The 25,840-nt window shown below is 44.4% G+C and overlaps 1 protein-coding gene across 3 annotated transcripts in view; it reads right to left on the reverse strand.

Annotated features, from left to right (window-relative positions):
* Positions 1-1,562: 1,562 nt before the first annotated feature.
* The window catches only part of KIF1C (kinesin family member 1C), a 33,967-nt gene continuing 9,689 nt past the window's right edge, over positions 1,563-25,840 (reverse strand). For all 3 annotated transcript variants that reach the window (XM_020966488.2, XM_020966489.2, XM_020966490.2), the window contains 7 exons: positions 16,066-16,145; positions 15,154-15,248; positions 11,769-11,852; positions 8,706-8,892; positions 8,388-8,460; positions 6,793-7,404; positions 1,563-5,919 (listed from right to left, as the gene is read on the reverse strand). In XM_020966488.2, coding sequence (XP_020822147.1) covers positions 5,236-5,919; positions 6,793-7,404; positions 8,388-8,460; positions 8,706-8,892; positions 11,769-11,852; positions 15,154-15,248; positions 16,066-16,145 — 1,815 coding nt within the window. In that variant the 3' untranslated portion in view covers positions 1,563-5,235. The remainder of the gene's footprint in view (positions 5,920-6,792; positions 7,405-8,387; positions 8,461-8,705; positions 8,893-11,768; positions 11,853-15,153; positions 15,249-16,065; positions 16,146-25,840) is intronic.

Raw genomic sequence — 25,840 nt, forward strand, 5'->3', positions numbered from 1 at the left:
TTGCTGGCTTGTATTTGTCTTGTTTTTTCCCCCTTTTTTTAATGGTTGCTCTCTGGATGAAGGAAACATAGGTGATGCAAAAGGTAATACAAATTTATTAAATAAAAAATAATTTGCAATACCTCCTTCATTGAGTTGTGAGTAAAATATAGTGTAGGCAGCCTCCTCTAACTGAAAAACTTTATAGCTTAGAAGACAGAAGTTGGCTAAAGAACACAGCAATTAAAGTGAGTTGCCCAGGTTCATGTAGCAAAATGTCAGAGGCAGGATTTGAACTTAGGTCTTGTGGACAACATTCTAGTCACAAAGGTACACTGCTCCTTCTACCCTAAAGGCACAAAAATGAGTTGCTATTACTGTCTAGGGATAGCAGCATGATTTCTATGAGTGCTTGGCTAATGTATTAAAGTCACTCAATAGGGATAAATGTGTGGATTCAATGGACATAATTTACACAAATGAACTAATGGAAATTATTTAGACTTTCAAAAGTTTCCACCAAAGGTTTTGTCATAAAGAGGAGATGGGGGGAGGGAGGGAGGGAGAGAGAGAGAGAGAGAGAGAGAGAGAGAGAGAGAGAGAGAGAGAGAGAGAGAGAGAGAGAGAGAGAGAGAGAGAGAGAGAGAGAGATGAGTCAATCTGGAAAGAGGGCTGGAAAAACCTAGGTTTTAACCCTGCCTTGAACAACTCCTAATTGCACAACCTGGGCAAGCCTGAGAGATAAGTTCCTTCATCTGTGAAACAGCAATAATAATGTAGTATTTACCTCCATGAAACTGTGAGGAGCAAGTAAGACAACATGTAAAGCCCATTGTAAGCCTTTAAAGTTAAGGATATGTGGGAAAACATGTCAGCTGAGAACTATCTTTTTTTTGGGGTGGAGCAAATGTTTTTATGATACTTATGGTCTGCACGTGCCCTTTGTGACACTTAGGGTCACATTACTGCGCGCAGTAATGACATTAGCACAGTGCTTGGCTTAAGTGTTTAATAAATGCTCCATGTACAAACAGTCCAATTCAGCCTTTCTTAAATTTATATATAGTGTCATTATGCTAATCATTCAGCAAGGGATACAATATCAGAGTTAACCAACTGCTAGAAGTCTTGAGGCACTAGTCCAGTAGTCACCATCATTCAACTCTGGCATACATCCCAAAAAGCTACAGTATCCCCCCTCACTACCAGAAACTGATTACCCCACTGCTGCAAGCTGACCAGGTTTGCAACTTAAACTAGGGAATGGGATGAAGTATTTATCAAGATGCTTATGGTTATAGCCCCCAACTCCCTACAAGGAATCTTCTCTCTCTATCCAAAGATCTCTTTTCCCTGCTGGAGGGGTAGGGTAGCATGATGTATTAAGATAGAATTAAGATTGGAGTCAGGAAGATCTGAACTCAAATACTGTCTCAAGACCCTACCTGTGTGACCCTGATCAAGTTACTTAACCCTTTTCTGTTTGTCTATAAAATGAGGGGGTGGGATTCAATGACGTCTAAGGTCTTTTTCAACTCAAAATCTATGATCATGTGATGATATACACAAGTACAAATTCAATGTACTTTGGCAACAGTTTATTGGACATAATTAAAATGAAAGGAAAATATTAAACACTACTACATAGCACCCTCCTCCACCCACAGTCTCCAAAAACATCTGCTTATCATCCCAGATCTTTACAGGGTGCTAGGAAAATAAACCTGAACCACTCGCTACTGCAGATCACAGAAAGGATTAGGAAGGGAATCTTCATGGGAAGCATGGTGTCAGTGGTCTTCCCCCCCTCCCCTCCACTTCCCCCACTCCAGACTTGCCTCTGCTACACTGATCCCTGCTGTTTGGGTCTCTGAATGCTGTAAATCTGGGGAGAGCTGGCTCTGCTCTGAGCTTTCTCCTGAGTCCTAACCAGTAGTTTCAAGCTGAGGAAGTTTGTGGCCGCAACAGTCTAGCAGGACCAATTCCAAAGTTTGTGGCTGCCCTGACCACAAGGTTATCAGTAGCCCTAGCTCCTGGGCACCTTAATTTCCCCTAGGATGAGAAACTCCTAAATTTCAAGGGTAAATGCACAGAGTTCCAGACCTATACACCCATGTCTAGATCTCCTTCCCTTTCCTTTGTCCTTGAGCACATTGCAATAATTTTATTCCCAAGGCAGGAATGTCTCTCAAATTCTATTCTACCTACTTCCTATGTCGGAACTTCCAGGACTTCTCAAGTGATGATTACACAAAAATATTGACTACATCTTAAAAGAGTGTATTGGTACCTTCCCCTCTTGGTAGAAGGGTGGAAGAATATGGGTACAGATCATATACATGGTGATCACAATGGTTGATTTTAACTTTCCTTTCAACAGTGGGTTGGAGAGGGCAAATGTTTAGAAAAGGCTATTTTAGTTTTAAAATCAATCATCAATACAAGTTTACTTTAAAGTGTGTGGGTAGCCCAATGCAGAAATGACAACGGCTGACTTCATAACCTTACCACAGGCGAATGCTTTCTTGTTGAGTTCTGGGTGTTCTTTAGTGTGTCCCCCACAACTTGCTCTCATGCATATACTACACTGAATTATAGTAACTCTGTTCAAATGGTAACTGAATAGTAAAAACACACCCTTTCTGAGCCAGTTTCCCCATCTATAAAAAGAAATTAAGGATGCTTGTTCCACTTACTTCACAAGAACAATACCGTTAGGAGAATCTTCGTAAACCTTACACGACAGACATGAATATTCTTGGTTGCATGTGCAGTTAGTGTCCCTAATTGGAGTACACGCTCCTCACGGGCAAGAATGGTTTTCCTTATCCTCTGTATTCTCGTAAAATATTAGGTACAGAGTAATTGCGCCAGTGAATTCAATCCCAGTGCATGGGTTAATGGCCTATCAGTTTCAACCTAGATCTGGGAGGGTATTTCACTCTGAAACACTAGCCAGAAGTATCTCTGCAATTGGCTGCTAAACAAGAACTTGGTCATCTTCAAGTAAGGATGTCAACAGCAAAATAGAAAGCTTCCTACTCTGGTACAAATTATTTATCTGCACTTAGAAGACTGTGTGTAAGCCCTGTCATCATTCAAAACAGTGTGAAGTTGGAAAAGGTCTAAGGGACAGCTTAAGTACCAGAGTTGCAAAGTTTTCCATGAGGAAAGACTGAAAAAAGCAGGCTCTCACTGCAAAGTTGAAGACATAAAAAGACAATCTCCAAGACTGTAAAAGGTGTGACCAGGATAGAAATGGGTTTGCTCATCAAACCACTAACTCCTAAAGCAAGCAGATTTTTCAACTCCTGGAAGTCTGAAAAGAGTTTAGAAGCAAACAAAAGCAACAGAGTAATAACTTGAAATGTTTGCACCTGAGAAAATTACCACAAAGTACACCAGGGAAACTACACATGGTAAAATCTCAGTTGAGCTGCTTGGGGTGGGGCTAAAGGAGAGAGGGAACAATTGGAGAAAATCATCCTAGACTACTGTCAGGTAGTACTAAGCTTCAGTTTCTATGTTGTTGAAGGACAAGTACTATCAACTCCTTCTAAACTTAGCACTTGGGGATAAAACTTAAGTTTCCCTGGTCTAGTTATGGCACAGGCAGGTGCAAAACCTAGGGCACTCACTCCCTTAATGACGGCAAAGGCTGAAAATGTAAATACAATCAAGAAAGGTTAATACAAGTGCACAGATAATAGATCCACTGCGGGATATTGCTTGATTAAATATAGATGCTAGGGTGACATTCCTTTTTTGTGGAGAACTGCTTTCCCACAAGTAGCATGTCAGATACAAAATATTGGACTGGCCAAGATGCTGATTGAGCCCAGTAAGGCATTTCTTAAATCCCCTTACTTCTCCATTCAACTGCTCTTCTTTCTTCAGCGTAATGAGAAAAGGGGTGATAGTGACACTTGATAAGACTTTGGTAAGGCAGGATGTTTGGGTAGTATAACTGTAAAGTGCTTTATCAAACCTAAGCTCTGTGATAACACAGAAGTAGTTCTCAAAAGGTGTGCAGTAGTATTTGTGCGGACTGAGTTTCTGCTAAATGTGCTATGAAATCCCCTGTCCCCATCCCCACTGTAGGGTACTGACTATTCTTGGCTTAGAATCAGGAAGCTCACAATAATAGTTCTATCCAAAGAGGAACAAATCACCTCTTCCTCTTCTGTAAGTCCTAAGGAGGTGAAGAAAGTGAAGTATTTGGGGAGGAGAAGGAGAAGTGGAAGAATCCCAAGGCCTTGCCGCCTGGGAACCTTCTTTGTTTTCAATTTAAATGTTTAGTGTGTTATGACTCCCAATGGCAAACACTATGCTGTGAGTAACATAATTTTGAGAATCCCTGGGCTACCCTCTGTATAAAGAAAGGAAAGACATGACCAAAGCAGTATCAGAGTGAGGAGTAAATCAAAAGTATTTCCTCCATAGATGTCTTGCAATTTCCCAAGAACAAATGGGCAGGGAGCAGGTCTCCCTCACTAAAATGGCATTCCCCTGTCCACCACCCCAACCCCCCCAAAAAAGCAAAGCAACACAGGGTGTGTTCAGCCTGGGCATGGAGGCCAAACGATACACTCACACACCCAAGACAAACTTGCACAGAGCCTTGCTGATTCTCCTAATCTTCTATTCTAATCTCTCCCTCAATCTTTGTTACCCATCTCTGCCTTGTGCCCCCCATGTACACCATCACACCAGTAATAATGAGCCACAGACCTCCCTGTTTGCTTCCTTTTAATGAAGGGTCCCACCATGCTGTGGGACCCCAACCAAACCTGGCATGCCCCTGAAGATATAGTGGAAGGCCTGGAGGGGGAAGGGAAATCTTAGGACAGCCCCATCCCCTTAACACGGAAACCCACCACAGACACTGGTTTGGGGAGGGAATTTCATAATGCCCTCTTAGTGTCATCATAACTGCTCCACTTGAAAACAAAAACAAAAAAAAACACACACAAAACTGGCTACACAGCACCCCACTCTTAGCAGCATCAGGGGGGAGGTGCCCCCTCTGGGAGGCATGGCCTCAAGGCAGCCTATCCCCCCCTTTCCTTCCCTTCCCTTTGGTTTACTCCTGGCAACACTACACTGTGCCTCCTACTATTTCCTCCAACTCCTAGATCAACCTGCTCAAGTCCCCCATCACCTACTCTGCCCCTCTCATCTCTGTCCCTGCCTATGCCAATAATCCTACAAGTGGGGGAACAGCAGCCCACGTCTCTCCTCTCAGCAAGGGTCCCCTCACACAGCTGCCCCTTTATCCTTGAGGTCAGGGGCTGAGCGCTGTCGTCTCATTCGAGGAGGTGTGGTATAGGGAGGATATCGGGGACCAGAGGGCCGCTGAGCTGGGTAAGGCTGAAGCTGCTGGGGATAATAATTGTGCTTCTTGGGTTGAAACTGCTGGGATTCAGATTGGTTGGGACCCCCACCCCGGGGGCGGCCCCCTCCATCCAGGGAGTTCCTCCGGGGCCTGTGGGGCCGGCGAGGACTGGGTTGCCTTCTAGAAGTGGGGGCTGATACAAGAGTACCCTCCTCAGAGGGTTGGGGTACAGCCAAAGCCTCCCCACCTTCCCCAACTCCAGGCCATGATTCCCGGTGCTGGGGGTTGCTCTTGAAGGGAAATCGCAACTTGCAATCATGGGGTGGTACAAATCGGGCAGGAGGCCTGCGAAGCCCCCCACCTCGGCCTCCAGCAAGACCCTGTAGCCCCTGCAGGCGCTGCTGCTCCTGCTTGAGCCACCTAAGACGGCCACGTCGGAAAGCGGGGTCCTCTTCCATCAACCTAGATACCCGCTCCCAGCTTGAAGGAGGAGGGGATGGGGGCTGGACAGTGGGGGTAACAGCCCCAGAAGTTGCCTCTTCTGGACCTTCTATCCCTTCTGAGGCTGTCCAGGTCACCTCAACATCCTCGTCATCCTCATTATCCTGTGAAAAGTTGGGAGAGAAAAGTTAAAGGGTAAGATGGGTGGGAAATGCAGATAATTGGGTCTTGGAAGATAGAGAAGAAGAAGAAGAAGAAAGCCCAGGAGAGAATGGCCTATTCATTCAGCATTCATTCAGTGTCAACAAGCACTGAAGTAAGACACTTAACCGCTGAGGCTTCATTTCCTCAGATGTAAGACAGTAACTATACAAAACACCAAAGCTACCTATCACTTTACGAACTTTTTTTTTTAATTTTTAAGCAATTGGGGTTAAGTGACTTGCCCAGGGTCACACAGCTAGTAAGTGTCAAGTGTTTGGTCTGAGGCCGGATTTGAACTCAGGTACTCCTGACTTCAGGGCCAGTGCTCTATCCACTGCACCACCTAGCTGCCCCTTACCTATAACTTTAAAGAGTTATCATTCCAGTCCTAGAATTTAAAGCTGGAAGAGATCACTAGTCCAACGCCCCCACCTTTTGCAAAAGAAACTGAATCTTAGGATGATTAAGTGACTTGGCCAATGTCACAAAGTGAGTAAGTAAGCAGCAGTCCCAGCATTTGAACCCAGGTCTCTAACTCCTGTGTTCTTTCCATCCTACCATAATATCATGAGGACAGCACTTTGTGAACTGTATTGAAGGTGTCTAACAGTACAGACTACATGAGGGGCCTTACAAAGAAAAATGTAAGGAACAAGAATTAAGGGCCAAAAAAAAAAAAAGAATTAAGGGCCAAGTACCGAAGACAGAAAGAATCCAGTGATGGAATGGATGATTAGGTAGGGATGACCAGGAGAAAGAGAAGCTTTAAGAACAAAGGTTCCTCGGGGGAGCACACGGACACCTAAGGGCTGCCTGCCAGGGTCCAGACTCACCTGCGTGAGGGGGATGACTCTTTCCATCCTCAGCATTCGATCCCTCAGTGCCCGAAGCTCCCGGTCCTTGGTGGTGTTCTGCAGCTTCACCTCTTGTAGGATTCCAGTCAGCTTGTCGATGTGTGCTCGCAGATCCTCCACCTCAGCCCCTCGGGCCCCATCCTCAGTAGACCCTCCTCCTCCACTTCCCTCTTCTTCCCCTACTGTATCCCAGACATCTCTTGCCACAGCCCGCCAGGCATCCCCAGGTCCTTCAGGCTTGCCGTAGGTACGGCACAGCTCCTTCATCTTGAGGGCAGCCAAGGCCTCGATCTCTGCCCTCCCATGTCGGAAGTCAGCTAGTGCCACCTCGTAACAGATTTCCTTCACTGCCTGCATCTTCAGGTCTGCCATTGTGGCCCAGCGGGGGTCCTTGCCCTGCAGCCGCCGCCGCTGGGGAATCTGGTAGACTCGTCGTGGGGCCCTGCGCTTACCGCTGCTCGGAAGGCCACAGCGCTTAACGATGGACTGCACTGTGGTGGGTGGAAGTTGCTCCCGCAGTGACGATATCAGCCGCCAGCTCTCCTCACAAGAGCGCTTGTCTGAGTCATCCCCGCTGTCTGAGTCTGCATACTGGGGTCACAGAAAGGTCTGGAGAGTTAGGGTTTACAATACGCCCTGGGGCTACTGGTCCCAGTATGTCATCAGAAAGCTAAGACAAGGATGGTAGCAAGCACACAGTGATTGTTCAGTTAATCAGGGTACAGTGGAAAGAACTAGATAGGAAGTGAGAAGATATAAGAAGAGTCTTCCTGACTCTGCCACTAATCAAGTGTATGACTTTAGACAAATCATTTCCCTTTTCTGGTCCTCCATTTCCTCATCTGTAAAATGAGGGGCTAGGACAAGATCGCAGAGGTCTCTTCTACCTTTAACAAACATTTTCTAACAAACCCATTTTTTTCTACTGTAATCTTCCTCACGGGGCAGCGAGGTGGCACAGTGGATAGAGCTCTGGCCTTAGAGTCACGAGGACCTGAGTTCAAGTCTGGCCTCAGACACTTGACACTTTCTAGCTACGTGATCCTGTCACACACACAAGTCACTTAACCCTGACTGTCTCACCAAAAAAAAGCAAAAACAAAGAAAAAAACCCACAAAATCCTAAAACTTTTTCTTCATCCCACCATTAGCTTTATTTACTCCTATTAGATCCCTGAAACTTTATCATCACCCTAATCCCAACTTCTCATCCCCACTATTTCTACTGCAGTGCCAATCCCTTTGCCTACTTCCAAAGAAACCATATTCTGTCTAATCCTACTGTCATTTAGAACTCTATCACTATGGGGCAGTAGCACAGTGGATAGAGCACCGGCCCTAGAGTCAGGAGGACCTCAGTTCAAATCTGACCTCAGACACATAACCCTTACTAGCTGCATGACCCTGGGCAAGTCACTTAACCTCATTGCCTGGCCAAAAACAAAACAAAACAAACAAACAAAAACAACCCTATAGTCTTGAGATAAGCCTTGTCCCTGACTCTAGGGCCCTCCTTCTCTGCTGACCTCCCCACTCCTCCAGCCTTAGTCTTTGACCTCCCCTGTCCCACTCACCAATCGATGCTGCTCTAACAGAAGATCAGCCTCTTCTTTTTCCTTCCGGTACTGATTCTCTAGATCCTGTAGCCTGAAGCAGAGGAGAGAAAGACAAAGCTCAGGACCACTTTTTTTTCTATGGGGTTAAGGAGGCTGGGTAGGGAGGAGGGGTAGCACAGACTGCAGCACATGGGAGAGGAATATTAGGGGTTGAAAAAAGAGTCGGATGTCTGAATGCCCTAATAAAGGAATGGTAGCAGAGCAGAGCAGAGCAGGAAGGGAGCAGAGACCTAGGTGCACTCCTCCCTTGTCTACCCCCCCCACCCCACAAGGCACCTCTTCTCCATCTCCAACTTGATGTCGATGCCTTGGTGCTCTAGGAGCTCTTTTTGGGCAAAGTTCCAATCCACAGGCTCAGCGGGTGGCCCTGGGGGCGCAGGGACCCCTCGCTCTCGTTCTAGTCGAGCCTGCTCAGGGTGGTTGAAGCGGAAGACATGGTTCTTGCCCAGGACGATTCGGTTCCCTGAAGATGGGGGAAGGGAAGAAGAGAAGGTAAATAATCTTTCATCAAACATTTCCCTACCCACCATACATCTCTACCCACAACAGAGCTCTACCTGCATCCAAAGAGGGTGCTAGAATTTTCCCAAGAGATACCAAGGGGCCATACCATCCGCTCTCCCTTCCATCCCAAGTTAGACAAGAGCTTCTATGTGGCAAAAAAAAAAAAAAATCCCAGTCATCCTTTCCTGCACTCTATTTTACCTGGTTATGAGGAACCTCACCACAGCCTGATCCTGCTATAACTATCTTTTCTAGGGACCAACTAACAGGGAAGAAAGAGAAAGTTAATAGAATCTGTCTCCATTTTCCTATTCCCTTAGTACAGGAAGAGTGAGGGTGATTTAAACTTGACTGCCTGATCCTTGCTCCTCCATCCCTCTATTTGTCCCCAGAAGCCTGCCAGCCTATCTTAAGATCCTTTCCTTTGACTACTCCCTTGTGTATTTTTGGCAAAGCATATAATGTTTCTCATGCTATCTAACACTGTGGATAAGATAAGCAGGAGGAAGAAAATAATCAGTTAATAAACATTTATTAACCACCTACTAAGTGCCAGGCATTGTGTTTTAAATTTTTAAGTACTGGGGATACTAAGAAAGGCAAATGACAGTTTCTGTCTTCAAGGAGCTCACAATCTAATGGGGGTGAATATGTAAACAAATATGTATGAATAAGCTATATATCAGATAAATAGGAAATAATTAACAGAGGGAAGGCACTAGAATTAAGAGGGACTGGGAAAGGCTTCCTGTAGAAAGATTTTTAGTTGGAACTTAAAGGAAGCCAAGATGCAGAGATGAAGAGGGACAGCACTGCAGGCACAGGGAACAGCTAGGGAAAATGCCCAGAGCTGAGAGGAGTTTCTTGTTCATGGAAGGGCCAGGAAGCCAATGTCACTGGATCAAAGAATATAAGGCAGCAAGTAAAATGTATGAAGCCTGGAAAGATGTGGGAGGGAGGAACAGAGAACAGCTAGGCTATGAAAAGTTTTTAAGGTCAAACAGGGGATTATGTATTTGATTTCTGAGATGACAAACAGCTGCTGGAATTTATTGAGTATGAGCTTAACACGGTTGGACCAGCACTTTTAAGAAATCCCTTTGGTGGCTGAATGAGGATGGAGGGGCGAGGCAGGCAAAACTACCAGTAGACTATTATAACAGTCCACGTATGAGGTGATAAGAGCCTGTATCAGGGAGGTGGCAACATCAGAGAGAAAGGGGCTAACTACAAGAGATGTCGCAAAGGCGAAATCAACAAATTGGTGGGGAGGCGAGAGACAGTGAGGAGTACTGTGTGACATGTTGTGAGGCTGGAGGACTGGAAGGATGGTGGTGCCCTCAACAGTAATGATGAAATAAAGAAGGGGGAGGATTGAGGGGGAAAGATAATGTGTTTTGTTCTAGACATGCTGAGTTTAAGATGTCTTACGGGACATCCACTTTGAGATGTCTGAAGGGCAACTGAAGATGTGAGACTGGAGGTCAGCAAAGAGATTAGGACTGGATAAGCAGATTTGAGAATCATCAGCATGGAGATGATAATTGAGCTGATGAGAGCTGATCACCAAGTGAAATAGTATAAAGGGAGAAGAGAAGGCTCAGGACAGAACCCTGTGGGGCACCTATGGTTATCAAGTGTGATTTGGATGAAGACTCAGCAAAGAAGAATGGGAAGGAGCAATTAAATACATAGAAGGAGAACCAGGAGAAAGAGATGTCCCAAAAACCTAGAGAGATAAGAGAATATCAAGGAAAAGAAGGTGATTGATAGTCAAAGGTGAAGAAAGGTCAAGAAGGATGAAGATTGAGAAAAGACCACTGGTTTTGGCAATTAACAGATCACTGGTAATTTTGGAGCGTGCAGTTTCAGTTAAAGGATATGGTTGGAAGCCAAGTTGTAGGGAGTTAAGAAAAGACAGAGAAGTACCAATTATGGACAACTTTTTCAAGAAGTTTAGCCACAAAGGGCAGAAGAGATACAGGCTGATAATTAGTAGGGATGGAAGACCAGGTCAGAGTTTTATGAGGATGGTGGAGACATGGGCATGTTTGTAGAAGCAGAGAAGCCAGCAGACAGGGAGCTTTTTAGCTTTTGCTCAAAGATCTCAATATTGCCTTAGAGCCAAATTTAATGGGGTCCAGGAGCAATCCAAGTGGAATAACTAGATGCAGGCCATACATGGTACAGACTGTTCCCTAAGGAGACCAACGACTTCAAGGCCCACAGTCTAGAGTTGCAAATTGTCCAGGACACACGGATTTCTCCAATGAGTCTCCTTGCTAGAGTGAACAACGTCATGGCTGATTTGTCTAAATGGGAAGCACACTTGTGGGGGGTTTGGGAGCTACAGCTGTGAGCAGTAGACATATCCTGAAAGCAAACTCTAGCATCATGGCTGCCCACCTTGTAGAATCCCGACCTGACGACATGAATGTCGAATAGGGGAAGGAAAGAGCCCGAAGATGGGGTGCCGCTCCCAAAAGGACATACCCACATTACACAAGGATTGGCTGAAGAGAAAGAAAAAACTTAAAAGGGCCATAACAACTGTTTTCAAGTAATTTAAATATCACATGGAAGCTGGATCCCAGGAAGAAGAACTAGGAGCCATGAGTGGAAGTTGCAGAGTGGCATAAAAACAAGTGACCATAACTGCCCCAAGGTGAAATGCATTGCCTCAGGAGTTATGGGTTCCTTCTCACTAAAAGTTCTCAAAGACTTTTCTAAGTCTCAGATTCTGTGATTTTATTTCCATGCCTCTGACCTCAGTCTCAATCCTACATACCTCAGACCCACCCAACACCAGAAGCCCCACCTTTGAGACCCTTCTACCTGATCTTAGCACCAGTGGCTGGGTCACAGGGTTCCCATTTACATATGTCTCAGCTCCCTCACAGGGCTCCAGAGTCACCACAACTGGGAAGAAAAAGGACAGTTAAATACTGGGGATAGCTTGAGGGGTAAGGGGGTGGCTATGGGCTTGTAAGTTGTAACTGCCTTGCTCATAGTCCCACCCTCCTCCCAGCTCCCCTAGAACCCCCAAACCACTTGTGCAAACATTCAAGCATGCTCGCTCACACCAACACCAACACACACACACACACACACACACACACACACACACACACACACACACACACACGCTCTTCTCTCTCTCTCAAGCTCACAATGCCCCTCCCCCTACCTGTGGGGGATGGATTGGCCCCGCTGGTGGCAGCACAAGGAGGGAAGAGTAAAGGAGTGGTTAGTCCTAATTCAGTTGCCTTTGCTGTGGACCTCCTCACCCACCACCACTATCACTGCCTGAAAAGCCTAGAAGTCCCAGGAGACAACTCTAGTCAGTCACTTTGACCTCCAATCTTCTCATTCCTTCCTCCCCATTCCCACTGCCATCATCGACACAGTCCTAACTAGATGACAAGAGGCTTCTAGCTTTCTCCCTACCATAATTCATCCTCCAAAGAACTGCCTGACTAATCTTCATCATCTACAACTTCCATCAGATAATTTCCCTGATCGATAACCTTCACTGGATCCCAATTCTCCTTAGAACAAAGTCCAAAGCCTTCGGCCTGCTCTCACATCATGTAGCTCCCACTAGTTATCTCCCCCTACTCTTCCTCATGACCTCTTTGCTCCAGTTAGGTCCAGCTTCTCCCTTGTTTCCCACAGACGTCATGCTCAGCTCTTCTCCGGTGCAGTTTGCTCAGGATTCTCCCCACTCCCTCTTAAAATGCTTTCTTCCCATTCTCTTTGGTCTTCCTGAGTTAGTCTAAGGTGGCCTAGTAGACAAAGCCCTCAGAGTTCTGGGTATATAATAGGGGTTGAGCCCAGGGACTGTTGATAAGGAATAAGTGCAGAAAGTGTAACTTCTAAAGTAGGGGCAGGAATCTGGACAGAGAGAAAGAGAAAGATGGGGGGGGGGAAGAGGGAGGGGAGGAGGGAGAGAGAGGGGAAGAGAGAGCAAGAGAGAGTGTGTGCACACGCGCGCGTGTGTGTGTGTGTTTGGGGGGGGAGGTTCAGGGAGAGGAAGATCTGGAAAAAGGTGGCCTAAGCTGAGTCCTGAGGAAGTGCTATTGTTATGGGGGAGGAAAAGAGAAATTCCTGATGTGTATTATGAGCTCTTTGGACACCCTGGAGATCAGGTTCCCTCCAAGAGATATGGCCTGAGCTGAAAGCTTAGAGAACTCTTGACAATCTGGGGAAAGAACTGGAATCACTTAATCCCATGTTTCAAGATGAGCAACATCTGTGCAGGGCCAGCTGGGTCCTAGGTACCTCCAGGGCATGGGGTTGGCTTAGAAGATGCCCAGTGTTGGGACTGCAATGCGGTGTAGTGGAAAAAACACCAGATTTAAAGAAATCAGAAAGACCTGGGTTTGAATCTGGCACTAACCACTTCATCTCTGTGACCCAAGGTCTCCCCATCTGTAAAATGCAGAGGTTACCTAGACCAGAGGTGTCAAACTTTCCTGGGCCTCATGCAGCCTTCAAAACTCCAGAGTGAGGCTTGCACCAGATTAAAATGTAATTGGGAAATGCTTAGCAAAATAAAGAAAAATACAATACAACACAGATAATGTGAATTTGTGGTTTTTCTATGTCAGATCTGTTTCTATTTGAGTTGGACACCACTGGGATGACAGTACTAAGTCTTTTCCAGCTCCAAATCCTGTGATCCATTTTGATTCCCTCATCTCTGAATTCCTCTACTACCTACTCATACCATTTAATTTACTGCTTAGACATAACCTTGCATTATTGCTGACCTGTTTTTCATGCACCTGTATCCTGCTCCCAGGCCATACTTGTATCTCTGTCTCCTGCGAGAGCATCTCAGCATTGTGCTGGACAAATATTTAACAGAAACTCAGCAAGGAACTTGTTAAGTTCAACCTCACAGCTGCCCGAAGACACTTGAACTGAGCTAGAACAAACCACATTAACTTGCTGGGGTGACCAAGTGTGACTAACTCCCTGAGGCTAGCTGTGAAACACCATGCCTCAGGTGACCTGAGGGGCAGGGTGAAGCACACACATTTGCAAATGCGGTCACTGCAGTGATTTGTTTGGCTCCACTGTTACTTACTACAAGGCAGAATTTTATTGGGGTGGGGGGCAAAAAAATCACTAGAAAGAGATGATGACTTTTTAAAAAAAGGAAGAGCACCAATAAAACATTAAAAAGAAGTATCAATCTGCTGAATCCAAGCATGAATTTTTATATAACGAACTGTGACCCAAACCAATCCTAGAGAAAAAAAAAGAAAGGAAAAGCCAAAACCTCAACCTCAGTGACCACATGTGTTCCTCCCCCCTTCAACCTGAGGGCAGGAAATGGGTCTTTTGCGGTCCCTGCTCTGCTCTTCCAGTTCAGCTGCTGTTCACTTAACTTGGCCTGGCTGCATGTGGACCCATTGCTTCCCCAAAGCTATCTGACTGGTTCTATCTACAAAACAACATCTGAACCAAAATAACCTTCTGCTTGATTTGAGTGTCTGGACGCCACAGCCACCCCTGGGCCTACAAAACCCTAGAGCCTCTGTTTCTACAGAGAAGAGGCTGACACGCCTCTCTGAAGACTTTGGAGCTCATGCTCATCGGGTCGACAATTCCCCAAAGTCCTCACTGCTTACAGCTACTCCAGCAGACTAAAATTCCCAGAAGTCTTCGCTTAAAAGACAAACAGAAGCAACTCCTGCTAAAACAAACGCATATTCCCAAAATAGATCTTGATGCTGCTCCTGCCTGCTGAGAAGACTGAGAAGTGATGATGGTCTGTCCTCCTCTCCACCCAGACCCTACCCTCTTAACCCCACGCTGTCCTCCAACACTGCTCCTGAGTAATACTGCCTCCAGCTACTCATACCATTTCCATTCACAGACTTAAGAGGATGGCAGAGCTAGGAGGTACCTTAGAGATCACCTACTCCAGCCTTCCAATTTTACAGATGCTCAAAGTAATGCACGGGGTAGCAGCAGACCCGGTATTACCTGCTGGGTGTCTTCACTTGCAATGACCTTTATATTGTGATATGCTGATGTGTATCTTCCAAAGCATGCATCTTGTGTCTCCTTCCTCAGGCTACCCAAGGCCAGGAACTGTATCTTTCCATTAAACATTCACCCCCACAGCACTGGCAAAAGGCTCTGTATTCATTGGGTATTCAATATATGATATGTCCAGCCTCCCTGCTCAGCCCAGGGCTCCAGTTACCTTCTCCATCAGGCTGAGTGAGGCTCCGAAACACACAGTGCTTCTCTAAGATGAACTGCCCAGTCAGTTTGATGTCCACATCTACCTGGCCTACTCTAAGGAGGGAAAGAGGGAGAAATGGCAGGTAGGTTATAGTGGTAGGGAAGAATCTTTGAAAATCCCAGGATTCCAGCCAGAGGAAAGTGGGACTTTCAGAAAAAAATTAAGTCCCTAGGTTGGTATTAGAACCTAGGATCATTCTAAGAGGTAAAGTCTATTATACTCCCTCTTGTCACCCCCACCCCAAAACTCTGTCTACCTTTTTTTACATTTCTATTCGAGTGAATCAGATTAAAATGAATGCAAAGAACAGTTCCATAAGGGAAAAAGAATTCTCAGGAAGAAATCACGAACCATAGGTGGAAAGGGAAAGGGACTAGTCCTGTTTCTCTGCAACGGTAATGGAGAGAATATGGATTAATTTTATGTATATAAGTCTCAGGTGGTAGAACCTGCCTCCTTTCTCCCCCATCCTTGGAGCTCCCAAAGCAACTAACCATTAGGGCACTTTGCTCAGGGATATTCAGTAACTATATAAGGAGTATATGAAGTTAGGTTTGGGACCTCCAATCTTATAATTGATTGGATTTCTTCCTCAAGCCTGGATAACGATGGTCACAACCTCACAAACAGGGTAGAGAAATGAGGTCACACATGGGCAAGGTAAGCAATTTTCCAGGGTACTTGTAGAGTGCCTGAGGGTTTTTAAGGGATTCAGTTCCAAAGACAGGTGTTATCTTAAGTAGACCTCTTTCTCAGGAAGTGAAGACAAAGGAGAACACCAAAATGTCATTTCTGCCAACCCAAAAGGTGGTCAACCCTGGAAGCTAACAATAGGCAAACACATAAAGGGTGAACGAGGAGAAAGGCTACCTGGTGATACCATCTTTAATGTGATAAAGCAGACACTCTGACATCAGGGGATCTTCGTTGAGGTTCACTAGATGAGGGGTCTGCAGGAAGGAAGGACACAAGTTATTCAAGAAGAGAAGGGAACTGGTCAGGGAAGAATAAGGAATAAAGGGAAGGGAAGGGGACACGAACAAATGAGTAGAGATCTCAGGAATCATGAAAGCAATCATAAGAGAAAGACCAGAGAGTGTAAAGGGATGAGAGAATATCGACAGTTAAGGTCAGAGATCAAAAGGGAAAAATCATAGAAGATAATCACTCGCTAGGCTGGAAATCAGGATGCAAGACTGAAGCTGTCTCGCCTAACTGCTGAAGAAAGGCAGAGGAGGGACCCCAGCTCCTTTTGTGAAGGCTGACCCTATTCTGCCCCATGTCACCATACCAAAACCTCACCCTTCTGTCAAAACTAGGTAAGTACCCAGGAAGGTGGGTGTCACCACTGACACTTAGACTCCTACCTTAGCATGTTTTTCCTTCTCCATCACTGGATCTGAGGCTCCAGCCCTGGTCCCTCTTAGTAACTAGATTTGAAGGCCCTCCCCACCGCTGAAATTTACAGAGAGGCACCACCTAATTTACCCTATGAGAAAAAAGACAACACCCTGCCCTCTATAACCTCTAAATACCTAAACACCCTGTCTCTTCCTGCCAGGGCCTCACACAGGTCCAAGGCTTCAGCTACCCAGTCTGTCAAATGCAATCTATACCCCCACCACTGCCTGCCCATCATAGGATAAGGCAAAGTGAGAATTCGGTCAGACCCTGGGGATCTTATCACCAGGAATTGATTAATTAAATCATGAGACCTGATCTTGCTGCCTCAACTCTCCACCTCCCTGATGTCTGAGACAGAACAGTACCCTGTAGGATAGGAGGTCAGTTAACCGACTAGCGTATAGCTATCAAATCTGTCCTTCCTCCTTCCTTAATCCTTCTGATTCAGAGTCACCATCTGTCACTGTGAAACCTTGATGTTTAATCTCTGACAAATTTTCCCTCATCTAAGATATCTTCCTTTCACATTCTTTCCATTTTCTTACACTCTCAGAAACCTGGTTCTCTCCAAAAGACACAGCATCCCTGGCCATCCTCTGCAGTGCTAGGGACTCCTTTTCTCCCATGCCCCTAACACTGTAGGTAAAGAACATGTTCTTTGCCCCTCAAAGCCACTTCCAAATGCTCCCTCTGCTCCTGACGCTAAGCAGCCTCTCTTCTTTTGACAGTCATCCTGTTCTACTGTTACTTCCCTGTCCTATCTCTTATTCTATGAGACAACCTTTTCTTCCTCAAGGAATTCAGTAGTTGGCTTCCTCTCTAGCAACCCCTGCCCTCATACTCTGGGATTTCAAGATAAACCCTGATGTCCCTCAAAGTGATTTGCCTCTTAGTTCAATTTTTGCCATCAACCAAAGCTGGGCCATTTTCAGTAGTTCAGTCTCTGAAATTTCCTTTTTTGATCATCTCTCTCGTCCTGCCATCTCTCCTTTGGCTTCACTCTTCCACAAAGGAGTATAGTAATAGATTGGGAGCCGTAAGGGACCTCACTGAAACCTCCACCCTCTGTATTCTCCCAGACCATTATCAATTCCCTCCTTTCAGTCTTCACCTTACAGTTAATATCACACCCTTGTCTTACATCCTGTAAAATCTCAAACCTGGATTATACTCATGGTGTACTTTCTAGCATCACAGATTTAGAGCTGGAAGGAACCTTAGGGGCTATCTGGTTCAAACTCCTCATTTTAAGGAAGTCTTCTTTTCAGTGAGATTTTGGACTTCCTTTTCCATTTGGCCAATTCTGCTTTTTAAGGCATTCTTCTCCTTGCTGGCTTTTTGGATCTCTTTTGCCATTTGGGCTGGGCTATTTTTTAAGGTGTTGTTTTCTTCAGTATTTTTTTGGGTCCAACAAGCTGTTGACTTGTTTTTCATAACGATTTTCTTGCATCACTCTCATTTCCCTTCCCAGTTTTTCCTCTACTTTTCTTATTTGCTTCTCAAAATCCTTTTTGAGTTCTTCCATGGCCTGGGACTAAATCATATTTTTCTTGGAGGTTGTGGATGTAGGAGCTTTGACTTTGTTGTCTTCTTCTGGTTGTATGCTTCGATCTTTGTCATCAAAGAAAGATTCTATGGTCTGACTTTTTTTTGTGCAGTTTGCTCATGATCCCAGGCAATAATCTGACTTTTAAACTCTTTGTTAAGGTAGGGGTCTGCTTCCAGTGTGGAGAATGTACTGTCCCAAGCTTCAGGGGCTTTGTGCAGCTGTTTTCAGAGATAACTTCTAGGGACCTGTAAATTTTCAGTTCTTCCAAGGCGGTATGACCAAAGGTGAGGTGTTTACTCCTTTCCTGACCTGTGCTCTGGTCTATGAGAGACCACAAGCAGTCTTTTCTGCCTTGGAACTGTGAGGATTTCCTCTTCACTACCAGCACAAGCTTCATCACACCAGCACTCCTCCTTGCCCCAGGACCACCACCCAGAACTGTGACCCAGATCCAAGCATGGGGAAAGCAAAAGATTCCTGCCTCAGCACCAGCAAAAAGATCCCTGCAACCCGTCTCTGGTCAGCCACTTGATCCCCCTGCCATCTGTGGGCTGAGAGCTCCAGAAGCAGCCACCACCCCGAGGCTGCGCCAGGACTGGGGCTGGGACCAAGCTTCTCTCTCACTGTGATCAAATAGACTTTTCCTACTGACCTTCTAAGTTGTCATTGGTGTTTGTGGTTTGAGAAGTCTGGAAACTGTCACAGTTGCCTGTGATTCAATCCCCTGAGGCCTGCTCCAGGTTTGCTGAGGCCTGGTCTTTGCCCACAGGGCCCTGGCTGAACGGCACTCCTCTCCCAGCCTGTTGCAATAAACCTTTCCAATCAACCATCCAGGTTATCTTGGGCTGGAAATTTGTTTCATTCTGTGTTTTTGTGGGTTCTACTGCTCTAGAATTTGTTTAGAGCCATTTTTTACAGGTATTTGGAGGGGTCTGGGGGAGACCGCAAGCAAGCTTTCACTCTGCCACCTTGGCTCCACTCCTCAAACTCATTTTACAGAAGAGAAAGTGAGGTCTGGAGGTTAACTGACTTGCCCAAGGTCACACAATGACTAAGGAGCAGAGCCAGGGAGATCTGAAACCAGCTCCTCTGACTCCAAATCCAGCATTCTTTCCCCTGTACCATACTGCTGCTCCACTCCTTCTCGCATGAGGCTTAATACCCCAGTGAAGAAAGTTACACCACTACACTGACTGAATCTATTACCAAGTTAAGCAGACACAGAACAATACACTATGTGTATTACAATGACCTGTGGAAGAATATTAGCCTCCTTCATCCCTTTTACAAATATTAAGAAAGCCATTTTCTTAGTATTCTAGCCCAAAGCCTTTGGACTACTCAACTTAATGAGAAACCCTTATCAGTTGTGCTATCGATTCTGAAACAATGCCCTGCACTGAAATCTTCTTATATCATTTTTTCCTGAAGGCCTAGTTTCTAAAAGGAAAGGCCTGGTTAAGCCCTCTCCAAAATGATTAGGATAATGCTTTGATTAACTTCAGTTAAAAATCTCTTAATGCCTGCTGAGTTCACCTCTGACCAGAAGAATCCTTAGGGTAAACGGTTAAAGAGGGAATGAAACATTTTAGCAAAATAATTCTCCAGGGAATGCCAAAAGTTAAGGAATTGTTTGATGAATCAAAACTTTTTCACTGAACTTTCACCTGAGATCTTAGTGTAGAATTGTGTCTTTGGGCAGATTACAAATTGCAACTCAAATATGGCTTGTTTCTTTGTGAGATTCACAAAAGCATGGGGAAAGTCTGCCCCCTTTGGGATTCCTTTCTCTTTGATGAGATGCTTAAAATCAGAATAATTAAATTAATAAATCTGTCTCTGGCAGGCTTGTGCCCCAAATGCAGAGTAATGAATTTGTTTCTCCACAATTGCAATTAGTAAATTAAAACAACACTAAAAAAGAGAGGAACTTACATTATCTTTGGGGACTAATCTTAGTCCCAGAGAACAGCTAATAAAACACATTGTGCTCCTCTCAAAAAAAGAGAAGAGAGAACTACTAGTACAGAATGTTACATTCTCTCATAAGCAACTGTTTTTGCAGATCAGTTTTGTTTAGTTGTTTTTGTTATGAAGGAGGGTTCAACTAGGAGTGAGAATAGTATATCAAAACCACAGTGTAAAAAACAAGATATCAATAAATCTTTAAAAAGGGAGAAAAACCCTTCCTTCCACTTGAGCCTATCATCCCCTCAAACTATTTTCCTTTATCTCTTTTATCTTCCACAAAGTCCTGAAAGTCCAATTATACCTCTTAACCTTCCCCTTACTTCTCAAACTCTTGCTTCTGGCTTCTGTTCCCACATGGAACTGAAACACACACATTCCCCTGAGAGCTAAATTGCTTGTCAGTTTTAAGCCTACTTTCCCGTAATTTCTGACACTGTCAACCATCCCCTCTCCTCTCCTAGTTCATCTTCCACCATCTTTTCGCCATTGCCTTCTCGATCTCCAAACCCGACCTCTGAAGACCACGCCCAGAAAGAACTAAGTCACTCAGCACTGAATTCCCAGGGATCTTGCTTCTTCAGACTAGCCACCATCTTCCACCCTGTCATTCCTGAGTACCTCCCTCTCCCTCTCCCTTTCTACACAATCTAGTGGGGGAGATAACATGGAAACAGTATGTACATACAAGGTATAGACAGAATAAAACGAAATAATCAACAAAGGGAAGGTAATAGAATTAAGAGGCATCAGGAAAAGTTTCCTGTAGAAGGTGGGATTTTAGCTAGGACTGGAAGGAATCCAGAAGGCAGAGATGAGGAGGAGATTATTCCAGGCATAGAAGGACAGTCAAAATGCTCAGAGTCAGGAGAGAGAGCATCTTGTTAAGTCTGTAATCTCAGGCATCACTAACTGGTCCTTCTTCTTCCTCATCCCCAATACTGTCAGCTGCCAAGTTTTGTAGCTAATGCCCCACAGTGGAATGGGCATCCTCATCCCACACAACCTTTCCTTATGTAAACTCAACAACTATCTTAATTTGGGTTTTCATTGCCTCTTGTCTACATGACTGCAATAGCCTATTGGTCTCCTTGCTTCTAGTCTCTCCCCTCCCCAATATATGAAGCCTTCCCCCAAGCTTTCCAGTTGTTAGCGACTGCTCCCTCTTTATTTAACTGTACACATGATGTGTTTCCCCCCAGTAAACGTGGGGCACGACCAGGGCTGTCACTTTTATTTTTGCATCATTAGCATTTAGGACAGGGTCTGGCACATGGCAGAAGTTTAATAAATGTTTCTTAAACTGAGTAATAAAATCCCATGTCATAATAGATTGAGATTATTGGTAAGAACCCCCTCATATAACATTGTTTTCACTTTAAAATACTGGTATCTAAAGCTTATCTTATTTTTCTCTCCAGTTTCAAAAGGATATAGTTTTCCTTTGCATCTCAAGAACTGACCTTTCCACTTTACTCTGAACCACATTCTTGCCCAATAACTCACATTTCTACAACACTCAAGACTTAGAAAGCACTTTCCTGAAGACAGCCCTTGTGAGGCTCTTACTACAAGTACTTATCCCCATATTACAAAGGAAGGAACTCACATGACTTGCCCACAGTCATATGCTACGAACACAGGCTCATGGGTTTCACGCTGGAAAGGACTTCAGAGGCTGTCCAACCCAAGCCTCTCATTTCATGAAGAAACTGAGGTCTAGGAAGTTAAGTGACTTGCCCAAGGTCACACAGGAAATAAGTCTAAGAGGTAAGAACTGAACCCAGGGTTCTTTCCACTACCCTATTCCTTAAATCTTAAGTGTCAGATCAAGGATTCAAACCAGTTCTCCACATTCTGGCTGCACTGCATGTACCATGCAGGTCCCTACGTCTCCTGGACCTTCATTTCCTCAATTAAACAGCCACCTCTACTATATTTACTCTCTTTCTCTTTTAAATGATTGAAAACATACATGCTCCTACCTCTCACCTCTTAAAAGCTTCATTTAAAGCCCTCCCCCATATTAATTCATCTGCTTCTTCTGTCTATCACACTCCTTTCATGGATGCTGCCTTTATTTCCTAGCCTCTCATTCCCTTGTCATCTGCCTTAAGCTTCATTGCTGTCCCTACACTTCTACTGAAACATCTCTCTCAGACACTAACAATAACTTCCCTCTTGCCAAGTCTATGGCCACCCCATCTTGAGAATGTCCCCTCCCTTGGCAGGGTTCTGGTTAGTCCCTAACACTGGACTTGGGTTTTCTTAGCTCTCTAAATTACTCTTTTAATGAAAAGGCAGGATGGCCACACTCTGTGAGTGGAGTGCTGGACTTGTAATCAGGAAAGTCTAGGTTCAAATCTCACTTTGGACACTTAGGCAAGTCACCTAACCTCTCTGAGCCTTGATTTTCTCAAATGCAAAAATAAGATAATACCACAGTATTACCTACCTCTGGAAAAGCTGTAGTGAGGTTCAAAGAGGATGACAAAGCACTTTGCAAACCTTCAAGACAGTCAGTTAGTTAACACAATTAAGAAGCTACTACGTGCCAGGCACCATGCTAAGCACTAGTGATGTACAAAGAGGCAAAGACAGTCCCTGCCCTCAAGAAGTTTATAATTGAACTGACGAGAAAACAAGCAAATAAACAGATACAAACAAAAAGAGTAAATAGGAAATAATTAAGAGAGGAAAGGCATTAGAATTAAGAGGGTTTAGGAAAAGCTTCCTGTAGAAGATGGGACTTTAGCTGAGACTTAAAGGAAGCCAGTAGGTGGAGATTAAGAGGATGAGCATTCTAGGTCTGGGGGACAGTCAAAGGAAATGCCAGGACCTATGAGATGGAGTGTCTTGTTTGTGGAACAACCAGGAGGCCAGTGTAACTGGATCAAAGAGTATGTATCATGAAGTACAGGGTAAACACTATACAAATGTTAGCTACTGTTTTTATTGCCAGCTTCTCGTAATCCTCTGACTTCCTAACTATGGGTGCCCTCCAATCCTATTTCTCCTGGCCCTCTGTTCTTCAATTATTGAATGTGGAGAATTTATCTACTGCCATGTATCCAGTTATCACCTTTATATCAAAAACTCTTACATCTCGACACCTAATCTCACCTATAGTCTGGTTCCCTTTTCCAAATGCCTAAAGGACCTCTCCATTCAAATGGACCATTCTCATATTAAACTAAGTAAGTCCCAAAATAAAACTTATCAATTCACTGCATTCTTTTCCTAATTCCCCAATACCAGTAACTCTTTATCTCTCTGGTTAGAAAACTCTGGTGTCATCTTTAAGTTTTTCTTCCTCTTATACGATATCACAAATTCTATTACATCTATAAAATTTCTCTTTTTAAAAATGTTTCTCCTTATCAATTTCCATTGCCACCACTTAAATCCAAAATCTTAGCATCTTATACCTAGATCAATACAACTGTCCCAAACTCATGTGCTATTTTGGGCCTTATTTCTATTCTTTCTTTCTTTCTAATCTATCCTGCATATGGTAGTCTCAGAATTTAGAGTTGGAAGTGTCTCCTCTGGCCATCTAATCCAACCCAAACTCAAAAGGAGTGGTCACCAACAAATGGTTCTGCAAATTCTACATAAAGATCACCAAAGAAGAGGGCACTTCCTCCCTCTGAATGCAGCTAATTATGGGATAGTTACAATGTTAGAAGTTTTCCCTGACATCAAGCATAGATTTGCCTCTTTGCAGTTTCTATCCATTGCTCCAGCTCCAGCTCTCTGGGGCCCAACAGAACAAGTCTCATCCCATTCTCACTTCATGTCCCTTCATGTCATCATGTCACTCCCTTGCTTATGAACCTACTCCCTGCCCCTTACAACATCCAGTGTGACTTATCAAGTCCAAACTGCTTAGCCTGGAATTCAAGGCCTTCCAATTCTTGATTAACAATCCCAACTATTCAGTATGAAGTATCTGCTTCAAATTAATCTCTTCATGATTCTATACATAAACCAAGATAATTTCCATTTCTGCTTTTACACATGCTATTTTCCCCAAGCTCAAATACCTTAAATTCAATCAAATGTACTTACTCAGTACCTGCTGAAGACTGTAATGTTCTCCCCCCATTTTACTCTGCCTATACAAATAGTTCTCATCCTTAAAGGCTTAGCTCAAGTAAGCTCTCCTCCTTCCATGAAGCCTTACCTGACGATTCTGGCACCAAGAAATCTCACCTTTCTCTGACTCCTATTATACTCAAAATCAAGACTATACAATTTAGCACTCATTTCTAATGTTCATTAGCCTTGTCTCTCCAAGCACATCATAAACTCTTAAGGGATGGTTCCTTCCCTACAAAAATATACTTGTCTGGGCAGCTAGGTGATGCAGTGAATAGAGCACTGGCCCTGGAGTCAGGAGGACCTGAGTTCAAATCCGGCCTTAGACACTTGACACAACTGTGTGACCCTGGGCAAGTCATTTAACCCCATTGCCTAGCATCCCCCCCCAAAAAAAATATATATACTCGTCTTCTTCATCTTTAAAAAGAAAACTTCACTAGGCCCTACCATCCCTCAAGCTATCATTCTATATTTCTCCTCCCTTTATTAGCCAAACTCCTGTAAAAAGCTATCTGTATTTGTTGCCTCCAACTCCTCTCTTTTCATTTACTCCTTTTGCAACGTGGCTTCTGACCTAACCACTCAAACAAAACTACTCTCGGCAAAGTTATCAACAATCTTTTAATTACCAAATCTGATGGCTCTTTCTCAGTCCTCATCCTTCACCTTTAAACTGAATCTGACACTGCCTACCACCCCACCACCCATACTCTCTCTTCTTTGGGTTTTTGTAATCTTACTCTCTCCTGATTCCCCTCCTACTGGTCTGACAGCTTCTTCTCAGTTTCTTTGGCTGGCTCATCATCCATAACATGGACCCTAACTGTGGATGTTCCCCAAGGTTCTATTCTAGGTTCTCTTTTCTTCTCTCTCTACAACACAGGTCCTTAATCTAAGTTCTATGAACTTGTCATTTTAACATTTTGATAACCATTTCTATATAATTGGCTTTCTACAAGTTTTATTTTGTGTGTTTAAAAAACCATTATTATGAGGAGTCCACAGGTTTCACCAGACTACCAAAGGGGTTCTGTCCATGACACAAAGAAGGGCCTAAGGACACTTTCTCTCCAAGACTTTCTCTCGATGACCTCAACAATTTCCATATGTTTAACTATCATTTCTCCATAGACGACACAGATACATCTGACCCCTCTCTCCACTGAGCTTCAGTTCCATATCACAAAATGCCTATATGGACATTTGAAACTATATGTCCCAGAGGAATCTTCAGCTTAAGATGTTTAAAACTAAACTCATTTTCTTTTCCCTAAAATCCTCCCTTCTTCCAAACTTCCCTATTTCTGTCAAAGGCACCACTCTCCCAAGTTCATAACCTCAGTATTATCCTGGACTCCTCATTCTACCTGACCTCATACATCCAATCAGTTGTCATCTTGCCATTTCTACTTCCACAACATCTCTTCCATCAGACCCCTTCTTTCCACTCTAAGCTATCGTCTTAGTTCAGGCCCTCACTCTCTTTCACCTAGATTATTCCAAGTCTCCGAGACTTGGCCTCCCTCCCACAAGTCTCTTACCATTCCAAGCAACATCTTACACACTGCTGCCAAAGTAATAACTCTTAATTCCAGGTCTGACCATGTTACTCCACTACTC

The sequence above is a fragment of the Phascolarctos cinereus genome, unplaced genomic scaffold (assembly GCF_003287225.1).
Source record: "Phascolarctos cinereus isolate Bilbo 61053 unplaced genomic scaffold, phaCin_HiC Scaffold_5;HRSCAF=322, whole genome shotgun sequence".
Taxonomy (NCBI): domain Eukaryota; kingdom Metazoa; phylum Chordata; class Mammalia; order Diprotodontia; family Phascolarctidae; genus Phascolarctos; species Phascolarctos cinereus.